Source organism: Calypte anna, chromosome Z (assembly GCF_003957555.1).
Source record: "Calypte anna isolate BGI_N300 chromosome Z, bCalAnn1_v1.p, whole genome shotgun sequence".
Classification (NCBI taxonomy): domain Eukaryota; kingdom Metazoa; phylum Chordata; class Aves; order Apodiformes; family Trochilidae; genus Calypte; species Calypte anna.
Window position 1 is genome coordinate 19,399,019 of NC_044274.1, and position 24,795 is coordinate 19,423,813.

Here is a 24,795-nt window from a genome sequence, read left to right on the forward strand (position 1 = left end):
AAAGTGCTGGCCTTGCTCAAGCAGCGAAGTTGTCCCTTAACAAGAATGGTGACAGCACTGGTCTGCATTTAATTATTTTTCACACTGGTGCCTCCCAGAGTCCTTCACTTTCATATTTTGCCCTGTTTTAGTTGCTTTTCAAAACTATTTCACCTCAGTGCACATGCACATTCCTCAGACCCCATTGCCACTGACATTTCCCCTTGAATTTCCCAAGTTTCCTTCTCCTTTAAGGCTTGTTGGAGCTTTGGCACTGTGAGAGAGGTGTCCCTTAAGACTCTGTCAGACCAAAAGGATGTGTATGCACTGAAGTGTTTAGTAAATTCCTAAATTTGGGTTGATTTTTTTTTTCTTTACAGTACTTCAAAAGCATAGGAGGTTTCCTCTGTGAGTGGGATTTTATGGCAGGGAGGATTATTTTTAAAAGATGCAATTGTGCACCGTTTGTTGTTTTTCTTCCTACAGAAGACTGGAACATTCTGTGTAACATGAAGGTTACACTGCCAACAACTGGTAATAGTTTAGTAACATCCTCACTTTGACAATAAGGCTTGGTTTAGGAATTTTCCAGAGAACTGTCCCTAATTTACAGTAAAGGCTTTAAATAAATGTCAAATACTATCTTTATGAAATTCAGTATTAATTTATCTTTACATGTACACCCCTCAGCTGCACATTACAAGAGGATATTTAGATGACCTGCTTATCCCAGAGGTACCCTATTTACAAGGGGACAATGAATGCAGCTGACTTTCTCACAACATCCTTTACTGAAACATAAGGGTATAGAATCATAGAATCAAATTTGGGTTGGAATTCAGCCATTAATCAGAGAATAAACAGCCTCAATAAGGCATGCCATGTAATCTTCAATAACTAAATGGTGAGTTTTTTCCACTCTCATCTTATCCAGAAGTAACTCAAAACTTAAAAGTCATCTTTACCTCCCTGTAGTAAGCAGGGACAATTCTCAACTAGATCACGTTGCTCAGAGCCTTGTCAAGCCTTATCTTGAGTATCTCCAGGGATGAGGCTTCAACTCTCTCCCTGGGCAACCATTTCTCCACTACCCTCATGGTAAAAAATTTTTCCCTAACATCCAGTCTAAATCTACTGTTCTTTAATTAAAAGCCACTGCCCCTTGTCCTATCACTACAGGCCCTTGCAAACAGTCCATCTCCAGACTTCCTGCAGGCCTCCTTCAGGTACTGAGAGGTCGATATTAGGTCTTCCCAGAGCCTTCTCTTCTCCAGGCTGAACAACCCCAGCTCCCTCACTCAGCCTGTCTTTGTAGGAGAGATGTTGCAGCCCCCTGATCATTTTCCCAGCCCTCCTCTGGACCTGCTCCATCAGTAGCATAGGGTACATTGCATAGTGCAAGGCAGCTGATATGGTAAATGGCCAGGTCACCCAAGTGATACATTCAGTAAGAACTTGAGGCCATGTGCATACTGATACTATTCCATGATTATATGGAGCACCATTCAAAACTATTTGAAAGCTTCTTGGGGCTTTGCTTGTGCATATCCAGAGGGACAGAAGTCCTTCTAAGCTGCTTGTTACATCCTTCAGCAAAGACCTTACACCTCAGCAGCTGATAATGTATGTAAGGCAAGGAAGAATCTGCTGCTTGTAGGAGGACTGTCTCACTCAACCAGTGCTTCAGATCAGGGCAGTGATCCCGGTAAAGGGCCCATACTAATAATCAAGTGTGACAAGTCCTTAATAAATCCCAAAAGGGTTTTTTTTTTCTGTTTAGAATAGCATAGTTGAGATGGTTAAGTTAATGTTACACTTGAGCAATTCATACCAATTTCTGAGAAATAAGCATAATATACTCAGCTTTTAACCAACTTCTGCTGTATCCAAAATCAGACCGTCCTCAAAACAGCGTGACATGTATAGCTACATTTAGTTTCCCTTTCCTCATCTCATATTAAATCAGCATTCAAAGAGGTAGGCTTGTTTAAGGGCAGCAAAACGGCAGATTTCTGACAGCATTATATGTCCTTCTGGCAGAATTCTAAGGCCCTTCCCTGCAGGTCGGGGACTGAAAGCAAAACCACCCAGTTGTGGTCGAGTGGAAAGCTAGACCGAAAGTAAATTTTACTTCGACCTCCCCAAGGTTGTGGTCATGTGATGTCTCCTGCCTCTCCTCTCTCTCTCTCTCTCTCTCAGTCTCTTGGGAAACAGCCGCCGCTGTAGGTGTGTGTGGCAGGCGGGATCCCAGCTGGATGTGTGTACGTGCGCTCGCAGGGACTCGGGTGCGCTCCGACGAGACGCCAGCGCTTCTCAGTAGTTACAGACATGGAAAAGTATCCGCGGACGGCTGAAGCGGCGCCTGTCCAGTGAGGGCAGCCGGCAGAAGGACGCCTGAAGGCTGCGGGCAGCGATGTGCATTAATTTCTTACTAAACCCAGCAAGGAATGAGCAGGTAAGCTCGGGCACGGCAGCGATTTTCCGGCTGCTCTCTGCAGCGCAGGGGGCAGCACCGCAGGCACGCACCCGCGCCTCGCCCCTCGGCCGGCTCCCGGGGAGAACGCTGCCTGGGGAAGTTCTGGGGGTGCCGGGGGGAGGGGGCAGACAGCGAGAGTGCTGCGAGCTAGGGCGGAGCCGGCCCGAGTTTCGCGAACGGCTTCCCCGCCTCTCAGCTCCCCACCGGCCAGCGGCTGACCCGCGCCGCGGAGCGGTCGAACCCCCGCTGCTCTTCCACACGTGGGAACGGCGGTGTGGGGGCGGGGTCGCCCTCACCGGGCGCGGCGCGGCCCGGCCCGGCCCGTCTGTGCCCGGGAGGCCTGACCTGGCCCCGTCCGGCCCGGCGCGGCCCGGCCCCTGGCGAGCGGGCGCAGCTCCCACCAACCGCCAACACCTGCGCAGGGGTGGGGGCCGGGGCGCCTCGAGGCCCCGCCCCGCTGCACCTATGGGCGGCCGTCCCTCCCCGTGTATCCCCCGCCACCAATCCGCGCCTGCCTCCCGCCCCCTCCCTACGCTGTTTGCGCAGACAGCGCCGTTTCCTTAGCGGGTCGGAGAGCTGCCTGCCTACGATCTTCTGGAGCCCGATGTGACCCGCTAGAGAAAATGGCGGCGGCGGCGGGGAATCGCGCCTCATCGTCGGGATTATCCTCGGGCAGCGGCGCGGAGGCGGCCGCCGCCGCCGCCGCCTGCGGGAGCCTGAAGTGCGACACGGCCGCGGGGAGCGTCGCTGGGAGTGGCGGGGGGCTCCTGCGGGAGGCGGGTGGCGGCGGCTGCAGGGAGCAGCGCTCTGACTGGAGACGGAAGCAGCTGCGCAAAGTGCGGAGCGTGGAGCTGGACCGGCTGCCCGAGGCGCCCCTCTTCCTCTCCGCCGCTCCGACCGCATCCTCCTGCTCCTCTCCGGAGCCCCCCGATACGCTGCTGCTCCATTATCTGCCCGGGCCGCCACGGTCCAGCCCTGCCAGCCCGGCTGCCTCTCCCAGCCGCTGTGCCGAGCTCCTGGAGGCGCTGCCGGCGAGGAGTCCGGCCGGGACCGACACTGCCGTGGAGCGGAGGATGGAACAGTCTCCCCCCGCGAGGTGAGGGGAACTAACAGTGGTCGACTCCGGGGGCTGCGGGTGACAGCGCCGGTGACAGAGCTGTTCATGCGGGGAGGTCTCGGAGTGGGCTCCGGCGCCCCGTTCTCCCCTCGTGGGCGCTTGGCCACCGCCTGGCCGCGGGCCGGTAGCGGATGCGGGGGCGGCAGGAGTTGCCCGCGGCGCGCAGCGCTCAGGCGCGGTGAGCAGCACTCCCTTCTGTCTTCCCCTGGGGTGCGGGAACCCCAGGTACGTGGGTGCAGGAAGTGTGGCCACTGGGCCGGGCCGTCCTGCCGGCCTCTCTCCCGCAGCTGTCAGCGGCGCGGGGCTGCGCGGGGCCCAGCAGCCGTCGCCGGTGGAGCGGGTTGGGGCTGCGCGGGGGCGAGCCGCGGGGAGTAGGGAGGCTGACGTGTGTTTGTGAGTGGTTTAACTTGTTCTGGAGTCCGTAAAGGCTTGGAAGTAAGAGTTCGGGGTGGTGGCGGGGGCCGGATGTGTCAGCCATTGGGTCCCGGGGCCAGCCGAGCCTGTTGGCTCGTACCGCGGCTCTGCGGAGCCGGGGCAGGGTGCGGACTGCTCCGTACTTCAGGCGGCTGCTGTGCTCCTCCGCCTGGTGCTCACCCAGTCCCTGGCCTCCCACCGCACTGTTTCTGCGGTCTGCTAAACAGAAATGACTGTGCTTTAATTATTTAAAAAAAAAAAAAAAAAAAAAAAAGCAAAAAAACAAAACTACTTCCGAAATCTTAATTCCGACTTGCGGCATCGTGATATTGCAGAACTGATTTCTTCAGCTCTTGGCAAGGGAAGGAAAACGCTTTCAAGCATAAATGCCTTCTTTTTATCTAAGGGAAAGTAATTTTATGATGGCTCAGTCTAAATGATACAGTTCAGTGGTCTCATTTAGTGCCGTGGTGTTCGTAGCCCACATTTGCTGTTTGTATGGTTTGCTTGATAAGTCCATTTTCTTGAGGTTTCCGGGAAACGATATTACTGCATATTTGATACCTGTGGAAGTATTCAGGATGAAAGCAAACTCTAGTCCATGGTGAATCAGTTCAAGCACTTCAGAGCTGGTACTTCAGCTTTAATGTGCACTTGCTAGTCAGTGTGTGTGTGAGAAGGCCCTGCAGTAGTGAGAAATTCTGATGTGAAGTTGGCAGTTTAATACGGATTTCTCATAGGTTTCAAAGGATGTGGACTAAGCAGTTTAAAGACTGCTTTAGTCTGCTTTTTTATTAGTATCCAAGAACCTTACAGTTTGTCTGGCTAGTTCCAGTTTGGACACATTACTAGTGTATCCTTTTCAGTTTTGTCTTGTATCAATTACACTCAAAGGATATTTTTTTAAAGGTTGACTTACTATGGAGCTACTGTAATAACTGTTTTCTAGACTAATGTCATGTTTATATGAATTCTCTGCAGGTCAGGTGGGTTTTATTCTATTTCTAGAGCAGTGTAAAAATTCTTGGTATAGACTGGTTGTAACAGGTAAGAAATGCCTCTTAGAGAAAACTAAGTGGGAAATGTGTAGTGCTTTGGGTAGGTGAAAATAATGTATGAGTTTTAGCTTGTAACTTGTCTTATTATGTCTCCTAGTGATGTCTTTATCAAGTAATTAAATGCTAATGTACTGTAATTTGTAACCAGTTTCATGGCTTTCAGAGAAAATACAGAATTGGTGTTAGAACATGTTTAAAACACTTCAGTCTCATGGTGATACCAAGTGGGAGTTAGAATAAGTATTAGAGATTCAGGCAGGTCAACATATGTTGTATCAATGCTGAAAAACTGAGTCCACCCTTGTTAGTCAATCCTACAGCAGCAATGACATAGCAGCTGTGGAATTTTTTCCTTTCACATGGACAGTTTTGCTTACTTTTAAGTACCTGCATTTGGACAAGTCAGTGTTTTGGGTGTGTGTACAAGTTAAAGCCTTTCTAAATGCACTGACATTTGACTAGGAATGTTAACAAATCATAGAAAATACTAAATGCCAAGTGCTTTTCTCTTCAGTATTTTAGTGAGCTAGTCTGCTTTGAATTTATCATAAATACAGTTGAAAACACATTACAACTTTAATAGTGATCGTTCTTTAGAAATATCCTATAAATGCGTGTGTACAGTATCTCAGCAATTCTGTATATTGTGTTACCGGTAAACAGATGAAGCACTACTTTGTCAGGCCATATCAAGAATTAAAAACATCTCTCCTTTTTGTAATATTAATTGACTTGGGGAAGTTAGTTTGTATGTAACAGTAGGTTACACATTAAAGGTGTGCATGCAGCTTTTGCCCAGACAATTTAAGGGGCAAACCTGCTCAAAATAATGTGTTATATGTAAGTATTCCAGTCTGGTTTTATATACAGTAGTTTCCTGTAAGAATCTACTGCTAGTTAAAAGATTCTGTGCTTGTTCCAAAGTGCCCCTACAGTCTCTCTGATATTACAGTAACTTTCTTTTTCAATAGATTTTCTGTTTATACTGGAAGACCTGTATGGGCTTCAGAAAGAAGCCAAGAAGGGAAATTGATTCTGCTTTTAAGTCCTGAATGTAAATACTACCTTTTTTCTTAGTATCTCAAGTATTCTGTTTGGGGTAAGGGGTAATGGGTGTAAATTGGAGCATAGGAGGTTCAAGTTGAATATTCGAAAAAATTTTTTTACTGTAAGGGTGACAGAGCCCTGGAACAGGCTGCCCAGGGGGGTCATGGAGTCTCCTTCACTGGAGACATTCAAAACCCGCCTGGACACGTTCCTATGCGAAGTGCTCTAGGTGGCCCTGCTCTGGCAGGGGGAGCTGGACTAGATGATCTTTCGAGGTCCCTTCCAACCCCAAGGATTCTATGATTCTATGATTCAAGCCTGTAGAGCAAATATTCTCACTAAAAGCTACTAACATCTGTAAGGTATCTTTTTTATTTCACTGTAAGCGGAGAAGAGAGTTTCTATTAGGAAATGCAGCTACAGTGTAAAGCACTTGGACCTTTTATCCCATAAAAGTATATTGATTTGGCTTATATAGGAAGATCTACACAGTGAGATAACAGTAGTATTATTTTTTGTAACTTGAGAGAAATACGTGAAAGCAACACACACCTCCTTCTCTCCAACCTTAACAGTTTTCTTGGTGTAGGCGATTACTGTATCACTAAGTACAGCGTTAGTTATGCTGCTATAACTGTCTTCTTTTTAAAAATGAAAAGCAGAAAATGCTGTAATTAATTACTTCTGCATACAGTAACTCTGTACTATGTGACTTGCCTGAAAATCCAGTGTCTGAAAGTGTGCTAGGTATGACAGACTTGGCAGATATTTCAGCTGCAAGACAATCTTTGTTGATATTTATACTGTATTTTCTGCAGTTGCTGTTTGACACCTGCTAGAGACACCAAAGAGACATTGTGAAGCTCAACTTCTGGCTCTCTGTACAAGTGTACTTGTAAAAACCTGTCAGTTTTAACTCTGTTTATCAACTGTAGTACCTTTGACTTTCAAAGGACCTGAGTACTTTAACAGAGCACTGGACTGTGCAGTGGAGTGGGTACAGAGGAGAGCATGTACAGTGGAAGCACAGCATGGCCAAGGCTTAACTTGCTTTTTCTTACTATGACCTTTTTATTTAAATTGCGGTAACTTTCTGGTTTTGTAGTAAAAAAGTAGCTAAGGTTAAAAATATGGCTTAATTTTGACATTGGCTATTCTTAGCTACACTAAAATTAAGTTTTATGTGTTTTAACCAAGTCTGTAGTGCTGGATATTTTTAACAGGCTGCTTAAAGAAGCCACTAAATTTTCTGCTTCCAGTTTGAGCTGGGTACTACTGTAGGATAAAAGTCACTTTCTACCTCTTCTGGGCTCTGTGGCTTGAGAGTGCTTACCCTCTCTACCATGTCTGATTCTTATCAGTCTTAGTTATTGCAAGTGGTAGGGTTCTGCTTAAATGGTCTGATCTGGTATGGCAGTTTCTTTGTTCCTATGCAAAGTAAATTGATTGTAACTAACTGATCTGGAGCACCCTGTCTCATTGGATTTGCTGGTACTAAAGGTTCAGTCTTCACTGCCACTCAGTGGAGTCTAAGCACTGCTCAGTGTAATACAGGTGTGTAGATGCCTTATGCAAAGGTTGAATGCGTGGAGTCGGAGATATGAAGATAATTTTTTTCCTTTCATGATGGATTTGAACTTTATCTTTCAGTATGCTCAAGTGTTTGTTGTCATTTAAAGGTGATGGTGCATGAGGTCGGAATAGAAACAAGCAGCTGGGGGTTGGGTGACTGTGGGAATGCTTCTATTGGCTTTTGCTAGCTTCCATTATTGGTGAAACTTGGCTTAAGCTCATCTAAAATAGAAATCATACATTGCCACATAGCTTTAAACAAACTTGTAAATACAGTTTTAAGCAGCAGTGGTGAATTAAAGAACAGATCAGGTTTGAGTTTCTAATGCTAATGGTGTTCTCAGAGGATTCTCTGCAAAGACCCGAGCATTGTTTTATTTTACTTTTTACCTGTTCTGCTCTCACTTAAAATTCTAGAATTAGAGCTCATTCTTTTCCTTGAGGCAAACTGGACTGAAAGCCTCTAAGAGAGCTTCATTACTTGTCTCTAGGTGACTAGGAGAACGAGGTTAAGTGGAAAGTTGCTTTCTGTTGCTTCCCTCTCTTTTTATCTTTACCCGGAGGCTGAGAGTGTTGCCTGCAGGATAGTTCCGATTTCCTGTCTCACCATGCTGCAGAACTGGAGAATCCTGCTCAGTAGTGAATAGTCTTGATGAGGTTTTTTTCCTGCAAGAGAGGTTTAGGGTTTGGATTTTTGTTTGGGGTCTTTTTGTTTCTTGGTTTGTGGGGTCTGTTTTTTTTTAATTTTGGTTGGACTTTGGTTTTTTGTTTGTTTTGCTTGTTTTTTAGAATCTTAGAATAATTCCAGGTTGGAAGGGACTGAAAGGATTACTTGGTCCAACCATTGCATATAAAATGGAGGGTTTGGGATTTTGTTGGAGTTGTATGGTAGATTTTTTTAATATTTGTTGGAACTTGGCTGAAAAATGTCCTAAAAAACCAAGCAGCTTTATATACTTGATAGCTAAGAGTTATTTAGAATTGTTTACCTTCTGTCTGGAAAAATATTAAAGTTTTGAAATTATCTTCTTAAAAGCTGATATAGTCATAATTTTGCTCACAAATATCTGCTTTTTTGGTGGTGCTCAGCATCTGGTTAGCAATTTAAAGGTGTTCACAGAAAGTTGCTTGTTATTATCGCCTTGAAACTTAGAGTGTCACTGAGTATTTCTCTGTCTCTGCTGTGAGATTAAACTGGAATTTCAGTCAGTCTGACTTTGTTTCACACTGTCTTCCCATATTTTGTGCACCTGAAGTGTACACTGTTCACAGCATCAATGGAAATATTACATAATACTGTTCTTGTCTGTCTTGTTCTAGTATTCTAATGTGTAATGGAATGGCTTCTGGTATGCTTATTAAATCACAGAATCACAGAATATTTAGGTTGGAAGAGACCTCCAACCAAGATCATACAGTCCACCACAGTCAACTACTAAACCATGTCCATGAGGACCAGGCCCAAATGTCTCTTCAATTCTTACCTAGTAATTCTCACCAATACAGTTCACACTGGTGTTGATGCTGCGGTTTCTTATAACTTACGCAGGGTCACAGTGGCTGGTGGGAGCAAACTGGAAAACTAGTTGTCTGCTAGACCATAGTGGCAGATGACCAAATAGGCAGACTACATCTGACATTCTGTTTTCTGAGGTTTTTTTTCCATCCTCCTCTGAGGACCCAGTCATTTTGCTTTTGAGCAAACCAAAACGAGTCTTTGCTCAGCTGTCAGCAATGGTGGCCAGGTCCTTTTGTGAGCAGGTACTTGGCCCTTAAAGGAATACAACTAATACTTGGTTGTTTTGGTCCACAGATAATGCATTTCACTTATTTCTCTCAAATATCATCTTGCACCTTGAGGATTTCTTCTGTCCTGCATAACTGTCATGCTTGTATCTTCAGAATTGTTCCTTTTGAATTCTGAAAGTGCTTGGTGTAACTATTCTAAGTTTTGAAGGAAAAATAATCTAATATGTTATGCCACACAGAGAAACAGTTTTGGGATGTTTTTTAAAATAAATAGTAGATATTAGCTTATTAGCTCCCACTCTGTTGCCACTAAATGGCTGCAGAATTTTATTTTATTAATTCTTTGTATTCTTTAAAAGGGATGCTTCAGAGCTCAGTGAATAATAGGGTCTCCTCCTTATCTTCAGGTAATATTTAAATGTTCTGCATCTGGAGAGGCATACAAAGTGCAGATACCTCAAATGTGTGGTGAAACTTGCAATGATCTCCACTTTGCCGTACATGTAGATTTTACTGAGCTTATCTGAGTAATATGCTCCAGTAGGCAAGTGTGTGTTTGTTACCATGGTTAAGACAGTACTCTAAGTGCTTTGAATTATGACAGTACCTTGATTTCTGACTGCTGAAAATATACTTTGAAAAATCATGTGTAGTCAGTGTCAGTTTTTTTTGTTTTGTTTTTTTATTTTTCCCATGTTTTCAGACTCAGAGTTGCTAGGTATAAGACCAATATTCTTGTAATTCATCTCTTGTAACAAAAGTTTTAACTTTACCACCATTAGTCAGAATTTTAAGTGTTCCCTTAATGTAAATGACTCTATAAATTCATAACCTATGACTAAATAGTTTGCTCAATGTAAGAAAGTATTCCAGTTGTAGCTAGCATGGAAGCTCATCTTAAAACTGGAAACATTTTTAAAACTTTGCAAAGGACGTCTCACATTGAGGATCTGTATCGCTTATTAATTTTGCTGAATTGTTCTTAAAAACAAAAAAAAGGTGATAGCACCTGTAGTTGTGTAAAGTTCTTGGGCAGTTCAGACTTGAGTTAGAGATACGAGCAGCTGGTTTTCAAATAGAGCGGAGCTGGATGGAACATCTCTTGAAACTGTATTAATGTGTAAATTTATTTTTAACAAGTTATTTCAATTACGTTTGCCTACAGTTCCAGAAAATGAGCTTTTCTATAAATACAGAGCAGACATTAATTTGTTAAATGCAGAACTTACAGTTAAAACCTGTTTCTAATGAACAGCTTGGTACAGTAGGTTTCCTTTCTCTTGTCTGGATGTGCCAGGACACGGGGGTTTCTGTTGGATAAATGTGGAAACTTCTTCACTGCCCCGTGAAGTGGGGCTTCTATCTGCCTGCCCTGACCTGCAGGCTGCTGACCTCAGGCAAGGCTTGGTAACCATCAGAACTATCTTGCTCTTTGAACATCCAGGTTTTAGGCCAGGGTCTCCTATACTGGTACATAAGGCTTCACACAGGCTTGTACATGCCTTCTTCCTAAGTAGTAACTGTTGGCAAAGTGTTTGGCTTAGGTAATACAGAATTGCTGTGGTGGGTTACAGTGGATATTATGAGTGCCTATTGTTTTTAGGTTTTGCTGCAGATCAGGATGGCTCTATTCAGAGTTATTGTTGTCACTCGTATCAACCACGTTGTTGATAGTGAAGGATTCAATTCTTTAAAAAAACAATACAAAACCTTTTCTATGCATAAGTACTTCAATGACCAGTAGTTCAAAGTGACTTGGGAATGGAAAACATAGGGAAAATGGTTTAAAAGGATCAGATCAGTCAAAAAATCACAAATAAGAAAGGGTTTTCTTGTATCTGGGAGCTCGGCATTTCAGCCCTGAAGAATTTCTCAGGCCAAACTTTTTTCTGTCCACAAAGAATGAGAAGTCAGGGTTTGCAGACTGCACTCTTAAGCTCTCCTGCAATTTCTGGGTTTTTTTTTCTGCATCATGTGGCCCTCAGCTGCATAAATCTTGTTATGGGACTAGCAAGATGGACCATCTCAGGTGCTCCAAGCAGGGGGTGTCTCTAGTGCTTGGAAAAAAGGACGCAAGATCTGGTAGCGTTATGGACTGCCAAGACCTCCTGGTTTTAACAGAATCTCCACATACAAATATGTGTTTCAGTTTACATAAAGTTTAGCACTCAAGTTACTTCTGCCTAGGCCATGCTGATAGTGTTTTGGAACATGCCAAGTTGTGAATTAATCTAAAAATGGTGAGTTACTGTCATGATTAAAATTCCAATTCAAAGGATGCAATAGTGAAAACTGTCAAAAGTGGGAATGTAATTATTTTCCCTTTTTAATTTTTTTCTTCAATATACTTAGGACCTTGTTAACTGTAAATACCTATACTGAAGGAGCCGTAAGGTTTTGAAAGAATACTAAGTTTGCTTCGTCTGTTTTACTGGGAAATAATTCAGCTCTCTTTCAATTAATGTCTGTAATGGAAGGACAACTGAGCAAACTCACCTTCTCCAGTTACCATCAGTACAAAGCATATATGAAGTTGGAGATTGTGGAGCAAAAAGGGCTACAGATGTCCTTGATTTATGCAGTTAGTACATAGATAAACTGGGCTGAAAGAATGCCCAATGCAGGTGGAGGGCTGATTTGTAGTATTGCAGCATTTTCAGCTTTGTGAAACATTGTTAACTATCCAAAAGAGGTCTCCTGGTTATACTAGTTTGCAGCAGCTGTGCTTTGTCTCCCCTCTGTTGGGAGGACTTGTCCGGTGTTAGAGGACCAGGTACCTTCAGGAAGGACAGGCTCTTTTTCCATTTAGTATTTTTGGTTAATCTCAGGGCAAGAAGACACCATTACTTCTGGATTGCAAAACATTTTCTTATGCAGTAAGCATGACACATTAATTTTTGGTAGAGGTAAAAGCAAACCTATGGATTTTACCCTGAATAAATTTTTAAAACTTTTTTTCTTGCTTGGAGCCACAAATAATTAGCATGTAACATTAAGTGTAGTCAAAGCTTTCGTTATGGTTAAAATTGGGCAAGATTTTGGCATTTGTCAGTCTTGCATATTAAATCTCTCCTCAAGTTCATTTACAGTAATTTTTGGAAAATAAGAAATACTATGTAGAGCTTGCTCTTTTCCTCCCTGAGTTACCTTGAGACAACCAACACGTCACTTTCTCTCCTGATGGCTCAGTGTCCACTTCATTGCATTGTCTGCATTTTGGTACCTAAACGGAAATGGGAAATGAGACAATATCAGTCTAGCACTGTTAACTCCCTTTCCATGTTCACATAAATGGCATGTTTTTATAACTGGGAGGGGGTTAATCTGGCTCTCACAAAGGAAGTGGTTCATGCAGCTTGTTCTTACCATGGTGACTTTTGATAAGGATTTGTTGGGTTTCTGTATACTTACTTGCAATCACTACAGTAATCTGTAATTACAAGACTTAAAATGCTTACGTCACTCAGTTTAACTATATTAGTCCTTCAGAAGCTGCAAATGGGCAGACAGGGTATTAGAATTGAGAGCTGTGCTATTCAGTATTCATACAGAAGCTTGCTTATAGTTTTTTTGTAGCTGCATATCTAATGCTTAGCCTGGACATATTAAGCAAGTACATGGGAAGACTGCCTTCGGAAAGTGATGACCTTCCTTTGTATACTGTATCTGAATATTCATGTAATATTTTTTGTTAGAAATATGAGTGAAGCTGACTATGTAAAGACCTTTAGTTTTCTAGGGTAGGATTATGTGATGGTGTCCTGTGCAGTCCAGACCAAAGTCAGCTTAGTTCCTAACTCCATTTCAAAGTTGTTTATTTTCTGATACCTGTGTGGGCTTGGGCCACTGTCACACTAGTCACAAATTCCCTGGCAGTGTAGTGTAGCAATTAATTCAGTGGGTCTTGAAGCCTTCACCTTCTAGTTCACAGCCAGGTCCTTCCAGAACCTAGTATGAGATTAATCTCTTGACATATGTATTTCCACAAAGTCAATTAGTAAGACAGAAGAGCATGACTTGTTCCAAGTGCAGACTTTCCCACAGCTGTAGCTCTACCAGCATTAGCAGGAAACTAGTTTTGTGATTTCATAGTGATTTGAAAAGCACTTAGGTACCTATTTAAATAACTGAGATTGAATTTTCAGTTACTGTCCCATTTTTGAGTTGCTGCTATGTGATACAAACCCTCGTTTCTAAGAAGTAAAATGAGTCTGACATCTTGGTGATCACAAATTCTTGAATAATCTTTGAATATTTTATTCAGATTTAATAAGGAATTTATCTGTGTTAAAGAAATGTTTTTCGCATCCTCTTTTCTTAGAAATTTGTCTTTTAAAAGTAATTAAGAATAGGGTGCTTTTATTGACCTTAAAATTGACATATTACAGATGTGTTTCAATTCAGTAAACTCAAAGGATCACGCATTGATTTGATACAAGATTCCATTTGTCATATCTCGCTATCTGGCAATTCTACTTATCTAGAGCACTTCCCAGAGCTGCAAGAGTTGTGGAAGTTTTCCCCCACTTTTTTTGTTCTTTCAAAGTAAACCTTCAATTGTGTAGCAAAATAGAGAAAATGAAATTGGATTATGCATTTGTAATAATCATACAAATTCAGGAATAGTTTTCTTACTATTTCGTGTTAACACAAGTTGTTTTTACCTAAAACCAGAGGAGTCATAACACAGCAGGGTGGTCACAAATGGAAATGTAAACCCCCACAGCTGCCAGGATGGTCAGACTGCTTGGCAGTAACCAGTTTAATTTGTTGCTGTTATATTGTTTCATAGGCACAAAGGTTTCTTGGTAGCAGCCCGGGAATTATTTCAGATTCAGTTGTTGTGGTTGATTTCCTTTGGGTGAAAGATATTTCCTCTGTAACCACGGGGATAATTTCCTCTTTAAGTTGGTTCAGTGAAACTTTGCACTCATTCCCTATGTTCTTATGATTGTTTCATGACTAGAGTAGGTATTACTGCTTCAAGTCACAGTCCTAGCTTGTATTTCATATTTTTTAAATGCATTGCTAAAAAACCCAAACAACTAAAGCAACACTCTGCACTAGGTTATCATTGATCTTTATAAGAATTCTGATTTTAAATTCTCAAAGATTTTGTAAGTGTGAACAACAAGCAGCTTACTGAGATGACTATTTCCGCAAAAAAACATTTGTGAAATTTTTGGAGGAAAGCTTTACAGATTTGATCTTTCCAAGTAAGAATTAATGTTCTTGAACAAAAATACCTCTTAATTATGATTTCACTTAATTTTAAGTAGGACACTTATGGCTGCTTACAAAAAAATGTCAGTTTAAAAACTGTCTTATTTTTTCCTTTTGAATCAAGTAATTAGTTGCTCACTCTTTGTACAAGACTCATTAGACCAATACACAAAGACCCTAGACCTGTGCAAGTTTAGATTTTCACAGTGTGAAAATACTGTAACCTGAGTGTACAGAGACTTAAAGAAATCACTTGTAAAGAAGTGAGTTGTGCTTCATAAAATTCAAACATCAAAGAATGATTCAGTGTTTTGTGCCTTAGTTACATGCTGTTACTTGAATAGGATCACAAGCCACACCAAAACATTTAGCTAGCAACTTTTTTCCCCTATGCAGTTGGATTATCATTCATTGCAGTCCCATTTTCCTCACTGGTCATCTTTTTGTAAAGTAATTGTCATATACCTTAATCAGTGCTTCTTAAATACTCGAGTTTCAGAACACAGTCTTGATTTCTATTGTTGTTTTCTTGATTGATACACTTATGTCTGAAATGCTCATGCAGAAAAACCCACTTGAGTTACTCCATTTTCTTTTAAATATCAGTTAATGGGTCTGAATTTCTGTTGTTGGTATTTGATTTGTGCTTTCTGAAGGTGAACAAAGCTTCTGTTCTTTGCTCCTTTCTGTTTCTTTACTGTGCCCCTCTGCTTATGCAGAAAGTGAAGGTTGGATTTTAAATACAGCTGAAATATAGAAATGCTTAAATGTGAAGTCTAAATTTGGTAACAGCTCTGGGAGGTCTGTAATTTGTTTTAGAAAACCAAATTGTTTCTACGGACACTTCATATGACTTGGAAGGCTTTTGTATTGTGAAAGCAGGGAGGAGAGTAATCCAGAAAAGCAGTAACTTTGAGTTACTGCTGAACAGCAGTAACAGTTTTTAACCTTCTTTTTCAGAAATGCAATGCCCTCTTTTTCGGTGGGAACAAATTAACAGAAAAACAGGTTTATCAACCAGTTTGCTCAAAGTGATACGGTTTACTCTGGATTTTTTTTATCATTAAGTGCACAAAACTAAATATTATTTGCATTATCAATTTGAAGTTGAAAGTGGTTAAGAGTCTTCCAGGAATAGTCCCAAAATTTTACTTTTCTCAAAATTTGGAATTTGCTTTAGATGGCATTTGTTGAATGGTTTTGAAGAGAGACTATCTGGCTTTTATCCACCAATTTGAAAATTAATAAGGATTTTTAGGGTCATCATTTTAATGGACCAGAAATTATTGTTGCATGAAGAAATTATAATATGGTTTAATAAGAATGCAAGATTCAGTTGGTATTAGTTTAACTTTCTCTTAGACCACTGAAATAAAACAACCTGTAAAAACTCTAAACCAGATTGAGACACTTGTATGCGCATCTGCATTTAGTGCCTTCCTAATTTTAGGGCATTGTGGCGTTCAAAACTACTGGAGAATCTTTTTAAGAAACTGGTAAAAATTGAAGTTAAAGCTTGCTACAGGAACATATGCATTAGTTTCTGAAATTCCTGTTAAAATGAAAGAAATGTGTCCAAATGGTGAATTTAGTGTTGAGATGTGACTGAAGAACTCTCTTCTGGGTTAGCTCTGAAGTGTAATGGTAAATTTTGCAAACAATCAGGCTTTTGGACCCCTTTTTAAGAGAAAATGGTTGCTCAGGCAGCCTCAAAACTTGTAGCCTGTGTTTGTGTCTGACAGTGGAGTCCGGAGAGGAAAAGAGGCCTTGGCTTTACTGAAACTCTGGACTTGCCTTTGCTGCATGCTTATGTATATCAAGTATGCATCAGGTATTTTCCATTAATTGTTCTTCACTGAACTGAACAGCAGGGTGAAAGTTAAGGGAAAAATATTTCTGTAATAAAGGTTTGCATTATACTTGGAGAAGTGGATTTCTGATTTTTGGCTTTTTTCTGAAAGCATGGACACCCAATGCTAATTTAAATAGAGCTTTTCTTGCAGGAACAAAAATATGTAGTTGACTTTCAAATATAAGATGTTGACACACGTTTTCTTCCTTAATTACACCCGTGCCTGGGTATAATACTGTTTAAAACCCCTCTAATTTCTAAATTATTTTTTAATAGTGACTACTACCAAGGGGGACCTGAAAAGCACTTAGATGTATCATTTTCTGGGATATTTTGTTAAGGTTTTAGAAACCTAGAGATTCTAGAATTACGCAATTTTCATTGCTAATCTTAACCTGCAAATTGGGTTGGTATTTTCATCAGATGACCATTTACTTTACATTTCACATACAAGCTATAAAAGGTGTCTTATGTATACTGGCATAAAAACGCCATGCAGGATTTGCCATGAAGTGGAAAAACTGGAAGATGCTTTTAAAGAGTAATGGCTTAAAAAAAATGGGAACTAGATATGTAAATTCTAATCTAAATGTGTTTTACAGATTCAATCTAGTATTTGCTCCTTTTAAAAAAAATCTTTGAAGCTTCATTCCAAATAAATGGGGAAAAAAATTGAAGCAGATACCTTTCACTACCAGTTGGTGGCAAAATTTTGGACCTAGCAGTGGTAAGGATGTCTTTCAGGTGCTGGTTTCACAACTGAAATATTGATGAGTACTGCACTTCTAGCTCATGGGAAGGGGGAATAGTGTAATAGTTAGGATAGTATGTCAAAATTGCCTGTGTTAGAAATTAATTCACAAAAATGTCTCAATAGTGCCCAAGGATATTTTTCCAGATTGTGCAGAAAATCAGAAAAGAAAACCAGCACTTCAGTCACCTGTTTCAATTTGGTTTATTGCTTATAATAAGCAAGGCGTTCACTGTCAAGGTAAAGTGCTTCTGTGGCACAAATAGCAGTTATGAGATGCTTAAATACATGGAATAATGTGTAAGGAAAGAATGGATTTGTTGGCTTTGAGTTGGTTCAGGGTTGTTTGTGGTTTTTTTTTTTCAAGTATTGATGGGATGATAGAGATACCGGAGTGATTTCTTTTAACTTCCTTTGATATTGTTTCAAAGTCTTGTTTGTGATTTTTGTTTGTTTGTTTTTGTTGTGTTTACTGGATTTAGCATAAGCTGTTCCCTTCCTTGATAAGATCCAATTGTTTGATTGATTTGTGGGGCTGTCACGAATTCCAGTATAGCTCTAATGTCTTCAGATGGCAACCTATAAATCTGTTTCAGTATGTTTTACACTAGAAGCTTGGCTTTTAATGATCAATTTTCAAAACAAGTGAATCTTGTATGGATATGATTGTACTGAGTATATGAGACTAGAAAAAATTCAAACAAGAACTGTTCCACCCCCACACCACCACTCCAACCTCACACTTGCTGGACTTGAGCATTCTACTAAACTAGGCATAGGTATTTTGGGCAGCTGTTTCAATACACTTGAACTCTGCTGCCTTTTTTAAGGGAGAAAAACCATGGATATTTTGAGTAAATGGAAATAAAACCTCCAGATAACTAACTTATTTCACACATTCACATTGATTGTAGTTTTTGTTGGCAATACTTTTGACCACGGACTAGATGTCTTGCTCTGCTTTCTTCTTGGTAAGAACCTCTTAAAGTAATGCTGTTTTGTGGACACGACTACCTCTTTTGCTTATTGGGCCCTGGACTGAGGAGGGAGAATCGTACCTCCTATGGATAAGAGAGATCCATAGCCTGTGGGTATGTAAGTAGTTTACTATGTAATGCTCTTCTAAACTGGAGCTGTTAAGTTACAGATAGAACAACCACTACTACTTAACAGTAATATCTCCCAAGTAGCTAATGTTTTCTTTACTGTACCACTTTCAACTGGATGAATTATCTGTAAATTAAAAAAGATTTCTTCTTTTAAGAGAATTATTCTTCTGTTAAGAGAATTATTTTGAGATAAGTATTTGCATTCATTTGTACCTGTATTACAGCTCTCCCTTAAAAAATAATGATCTGAGTTTTTGCTTCTTGATGAACTTTTGTAACTACTACTGTGAAAGTCTTCTGAGGTTGCTTGCAGATAACAAGTATCTTTTACTATTAACATACCTAATGCAGCTGAATTTTTAGCGGATGGTGAGTTTGCTGCAGAGGATGCAAAGTAACCAGTCCAGTGGGTAAAGAACAATCCTGATCAGTGTATTCTGCAGTGTAAGGAAACAAAGTCCTGATCTCCAGCAAAACACTTCCTTTTGAGTTCTACCAGTTCTATTGTGGTAAAATTTTTTCTTACTTAAAGGCAGTGTCTAAGGAGAAGCTGAATTGTGACAGATTGTATTATAAGTGCAGTTGTGTGCTGATCATACCTATTATGTTTATTTAACCTTATATACTTTAAATTGAGTAAACTGTGTTCTACTGTGTTCTGTGCTGTTCAGAGCAATTCAGTGCAAAAGTAATCTAAGACTGTCACACATTTTGCTTTTTGTAGCTGTTGAAACAAACATCTGTATTTCTGCATTGTCCAACTTCGATGGTTTTTTGAATGTAACAACTTGTAGAAAAGGAATTGTTTCCTAAACCATGCTCTGCTGCTAGAATAGCACTTGAAAATAAATTTCCGTTTTCCAGAATCTGCCTCCAATTAATGGAGTTTCACAGAGACTTCTGTCTGCTACCACAGGATGGAGAAGGGTTTCTTAGCCAGAAAAGAGAAACTGAAAGCATGCAGCCAGTTTCTGCAAACAATTTTTTTCCATCTCCACTTGTGGAAGGGAAGGAGTCCTTATGAAGGAGTCCATTCTTTAACTTCCATTTGTATCTGTCTTTGTTTTCATGCTCTGTTGGGGCAAAGTGTAACTTAAATGTGTGTATGTGGATTATGGTCTTTTTTAGTATTTGTATCAGAGAGCATGAGAATGCATCTTTACTGGCTAATATTTGGTCTTGTTCTGTCTAGGCCATGGAAAGAAATTGCCTTTTTTGTTGTTGATGCCTTCAGCAATTTTAGGTTGTCTTTTGTTTTTGTTTGTCTGTAGTTTGGCTTCTCACTTTCCTTCAAACCATTTTCAGCATGCTGTTGAAACACTATCAACATCTGGGTACAGTACTCTGTCCCTGTCTGCCTGTTAAATGTTGGAAAAGTGACAGTCATTTTGGTAGCTTGGCAAAGCAGGAAATTATACACTTCTAATGCTTTGTCAAAAACTTCAATGCCTAGAGCAGGAGGAACTGCTGTGATATCTAAAAGTGTTCCAAGATATAAGCATGCAGTATTTCTGTGGGGAAACTGACTTAGCAACACTTTTTTTGGTAGTTAGTAGTGATTGGTAATAGGTATGCCCTACAAGTGATTTTTAAAAAATTTTTTAAATTTTTTTTTAGGAAGCCTGAGTGCAATCAGACCTTATGTCTGAAAGTTCCTTGAAAGTATAGTTACCTCAGGGAAGGTCTCCATGAAATGGAACTTGCCTTCCTTAGGCTCCTTTTCTGGAATGCATGTCTGTGGTAAAACTGACAGAGCTGTTTGTTGAATGTCTACTTTATTCCTTTCATTCTACTTTAGCTTCTTTTAGGATTTTACCATACACCATAGTTCTGCAGTTTCTCATTCTCTCTTCTCCAAAATGTCAGGGTGGTTATTTGGGATCTTCCAGCTGCCAGTTTGATTTGGATGAAACTTACTGAATATGCATTTTATAGCAATATTAGATGTCCTTCTTTTGTTTCTCTGCCTCCTTGTCTATCTCTCTAAAGGCAAAAGAAGTTTTAAGGAAAGCTAAGGTAGTAGATTATTTGTATTGCTAGAAAAATACTGTCTTTGTAACTCATACTGTATATTGGAGTCTGTAGTTTGCTTTATTTGGAGAAAAAAATACTTGTTTTGTAATTTAAGTATGGTTGTATATAATGTAATTTCTGTTGTAAGATTTTTTTGAACACTGAATGGGATTTCTTGTAGCATTCTTGTTTTAATGCTGGCAGTGTGACATGTAGGCAAGGACATGGAATGCCTGCTATTTATGAAAGCCAAAGATGTAAGAAACTTATTAAAAACCTAGCCTGGGCTTTATGGATCAATTAGTTTTCTCAGTACTCAAGAGAATACCTGAGTATGCTATTCCCTTTTGACATATCTAGAGGAGCATATTTGAAGATTACAACTTCTTAAAGATTCTGAAACAAGATTAAAACAAACTGGGAAGATGAAGGTATGCGTGTTTTTATGGGAGTTCTTTTCTAAGCTACTGTATTTCTGGGTCTTCAATTTTTGTATTTTCTAACCGTGTTTTTTTTCTCTGACTTATGTTTGTAGACAAAGGTGGTGTATTGATGGGAATAAATAAGCATCTTGGTCCATTTAATTTGAGGTGCCTTTGGTTTCTTGATTGCAGTGTGCATACAAATCACAAGGTGAAAACTTACAATCAGTTAAAAATGTATTGGGCAAATCCATGCGGAGGCATGCTCCTGAAGCCACATGTTGCTGGTGAACATAGAGAAGAATCTAGGGGGAGGAGCTTCTCAGATTTTTCCTGTAGTTTTACCACAGCATGCACAGTGACGCTATTGATACTGAGCTAGGAGGCCTTCTGGTTTGGTATTATAAAGATGCTCTTAGAGGGAGGAAGGTCCTAGTGGAGAGAGAGACGACACATCTGGAAACATTGTGAATGCACAGAGCCTACAGTTGCCTTTGAGCTCTATTCTTATATTTGTCTCCAGGCATACTGCCATGCTTCCTTGTTGTCCTGAAAAAATAGTGTTGTTCCTACCATAAATAGGAGACTGTTAAAAACTCTAACTCTATGTTTAAAACTTTTTATTGAGAGAGATATAAGTAAAGCAGCGTGCTGCAGCACACTGGGTGGCCGGGGAGCCGTAGCCCCACCACCGGCTCGCAAGCTCGATAAAATAAAACCGGTTCTTTTATACTTTTCATAAAGCCCTTCCCCTTAGTCTCTTATCAGTTTATCATTGGTTTTCGTTTTGCGGGCTTTCCCAGCACTGGTTCTTGCTTCGCGGGCTTCGCTCTGGTGCTGAGGGGCATGGTCACGTGACGTCCCTGTTTGGCGGGCCCCTGCGGTCGGCCCCTCCTCCCGTTTTTCTGGCGTTTCTTCCTTGTAAGTACGCTTAAACATACACCCCAAAACAACAGGATACAACATGCTATCTCAACAAACTGACCAAACAAACATTATTAAATTGAAAGATACACTCAACAAAACAAAAAATAAAAAAATAAAAAAAATAAAAAAAATAAACCCTTATTTTTCGCAGAGACAAATGAAATAGTTATTTTGCGGGACTAACTTCTTGAACAGACATACAATAGAAGTAGTAGTAATTGCTTTCATAGTGTTAAGCTTTCCAGTACGTCTCTTCCATGGCTGCAGTTAGTAAGCCCAGCTATCTTACTGACTAAATTCAGGTTGAAGGAAAAAAAGCTAAATATTTTGGGGGCTATAGTTCCTACTTCTGTAGCTTCATTTTAATAATAAAACTTTATTCGTTGTATGAAACTGTGGTCTCTGGTGGGGTAAATCCCATTGCTGCTTGTGTACTGTGAAGATGGGAGTCTTAAAAGACTGACCAAAGAAATGACATCCTTTGTATGTTTCTGCAGAATTGTTTCAGGACCATGTTATTAGTTGGATTGGAGATGTAATCTAGTTATACAGGTTTACATAGTTTGCTGTCCAACTTCAAGTTCCAAAATGTGTGGGATTTTTTTTATATTTAATTTTATTTTTTAAAGTGAAATCTACATCAGTGGGGAGCAATAGAATAATAATGTGGGGAACAGAAACTCCTCAAACTGGCATTGCTGCTGGGAGAACAGAGTATGAACTGTTTCAACAGGTTGCCTACCCAAGTTAGGGTAGCTTCTGGCCTGTTTTTCGTCTGTAGTGGCACATCTAGCTGTTTATTCACAGTCTAGGTATTTAAATTATGTTTCTAGGGTTGTTATCACTCTAATTTTAATATTAGTACTTGACCTAAGAGTATTCTAGCAACAAATTCAAGATCTTACTTGCATATAAATATTCTATGGGATCTTTGATTCTTATTTTTTAAATACTCAGTGTATTTTGATGCTTAAAAACATCCTAATGTATAAAACTCCAGTGTTTATGATTAGGATTTAGATCTATAATCAAGCTGAAAAACTTAAAGGACCTACAGCAGCAGTAACTTGGCTTTTCTTTAATGGATATGATAGATGGGGGGGTGATAAATGAAATTTGAATGTCTTCCTTAAAGGCACTTGTTTTCTTTTTTTTCCAGCTCTGGAAAAGTATTTTAAGCTTCTGCTTGTCACTCCTTAAATTTTTGAAAGCTGCTTAGTAGGGAAACAAAACTTTAAAATTTTACTTTTTGTGTGTTGTCCCATGGAATAAATTTTCCATAAGCTTTTTGAACCATCAGTTTTACAGATGCTCTATAGCACCTTCAGTTTGATAGCCCTCACTGGGTTTAAATTAGTTTTTAAAGTCTACATTATAAAGCTAAATTAACTTAGTATCTCTGTCGCATAACTGCTAATAGATTTGAAGATTGTGGAACTTGGAGCTGATTTATGGTGCTAAAAAATACAGTATTTCCGATCAGTTTCATGATCTAGTTCATCTCTGGCCAATACAGTAGTCTTTAGTGTCCAGTTTCTCTTTTGAGTACGTACTTTAGTTGGAAGATTAAGAATAAAATTGTAAGCTTTACCTGCTTTTTTGTTTGGTTGGTTGGTTGGTTTTTGGTTTTTTTTTAGTTTAGCATTTCTCTATAACTTTGTGTTTTCTAATAAGCAAACTAGGTAAATGTTGCATCTTGTGTTTATGCATGTGAGGTTTTAAAAGGTGAGTTACACAGGTTTTTCCTAGCCTCACTTGCGTATTTCTTAATAAATTTAGCTATAGGAATTTTAATTAAAAAGATGCCATGGCAATTCTTAAGCAAATTTTCCTTGGTTGTGGGTTCTTGGCATGGAGTCTTTCTTGCAGTTCTACTTTGCCTCAATTGAAAAGCTTGAGTGGGCCCTAGATTCACTGTGTCAGCTGCATGAAAGATTGTCTGAGTAGTCACAGATCATATGTGAGTGTAGGAAAATTGGTATCTCTGGTCTTAACTGGTAACTGATATCTTACCTGGTCAACGGTATACACCAAATCAGAACCTGTTAGCTTGAATGCTGACAGTCAGTTTCTGATGAAGAAAAGTTCAAGTGGGCAAGGTGTTTAAAAGAAGGATCTGCCGTCATGCACTTGTAAAGTACTAAATACTCCATTTACTTTCTCTATGATGACTGTCAGTATTATATACTTGAAAGAAGTCTCAAATAAAACCAGACTTGAATTTTAACTGTGTCATTGTTATTCTGTTTCTTAAATTCCGTTTTTAGTAGAATCTGTGAGTAAGTGTTGAAAATGTCTTCTCTGTCTGAAATATACATTTATCTCTATATTCCCATGCTACAGATAGTTATTTTAGAGATATACTTGGCTTCCATTCCGCTGAAAGTATCTTTGGTACTTATGTTTTAACCAATGCTGTTGAATACAGTTCTTCCAGTAAGGCAGTGAATTTTTTTTTTTAATTGTAGTTGTTTTTTAGCTTCCCCAATGCAAGGCTACTTCTAAGACAATGGTTGCATCTATTTTTGTGCTGTGGGTTAGAACAGGTCACTTTAATGTGATACCAGTTACTAGCAATAGAGAAAACAAGTGCTGTTGATATTTCAAAAATAGGTGTTTGAGGTTTTTAACAATTAAGTTGTTTTCTGTAGTTATTTTTAACTCCTCTGGATGTCTACAAAGCTTGTGTACCATGATTGCCTGTGTTTATTTGCTTGTGAGCTTTTAAATTCCATGGCTTCTACAATTTTTTTCTTCCTTCTGTGCTTCTTTTGTATCAATAAAAAATGACATTGTTAAATTCAGATGATTAGCAATAGTATATGAAAGTTTGAGTTACTGTTGCAACTCCTTTCCAGCCAAAACCCATAGTGATGTCCTGGGGAGGGAATCTCTGAATGGAATTATAAAATGGAATTCCTCTCATATTGTTTTTAATTAGAAAGGACACTTCAAGATCAACTCTCCAGTTATGGAAAATTTTCCTCTGTTATTCTTCAAATAGGTTTCTAGCATCAGTGAGAAATTGCTCATTGTTCTCCAAAACACATATTGTTGTCGAGATCTATAGTTCATTATTTATTTTA

General features: G+C 39.9%; 1 protein-coding gene across 3 annotated transcripts in view; it reads left to right on the forward strand.

The window, feature by feature from the left end:
- Window positions 1–1,307: 1,307 nt before the first annotated feature.
- MAP3K1 (mitogen-activated protein kinase kinase kinase 1) overlaps window positions 1,308–24,795 on the forward strand; it is a 51,551-nt gene continuing 28,063 nt past the window's right edge. Inside the window, exons 1-2 of one of the 3 annotated variants that reach the window (XM_030467866.1) lie at window positions 1,308–1,393; window positions 2,194–2,434. In XM_030467866.1, coding sequence (XP_030323726.1) covers window positions 2,427–2,434 — 8 coding nt within the window. In that variant the 5' untranslated portion in view covers window positions 1,308–1,393; window positions 2,194–2,426. Of the gene's footprint in view, window positions 1,394–2,193; window positions 2,435–3,057; window positions 3,552–3,635; window positions 3,798–24,795 lie in introns of those variants that run through there. The other 2 variants (XM_030467868.1, XM_030467867.1) reach the window with 2 other exon arrangements.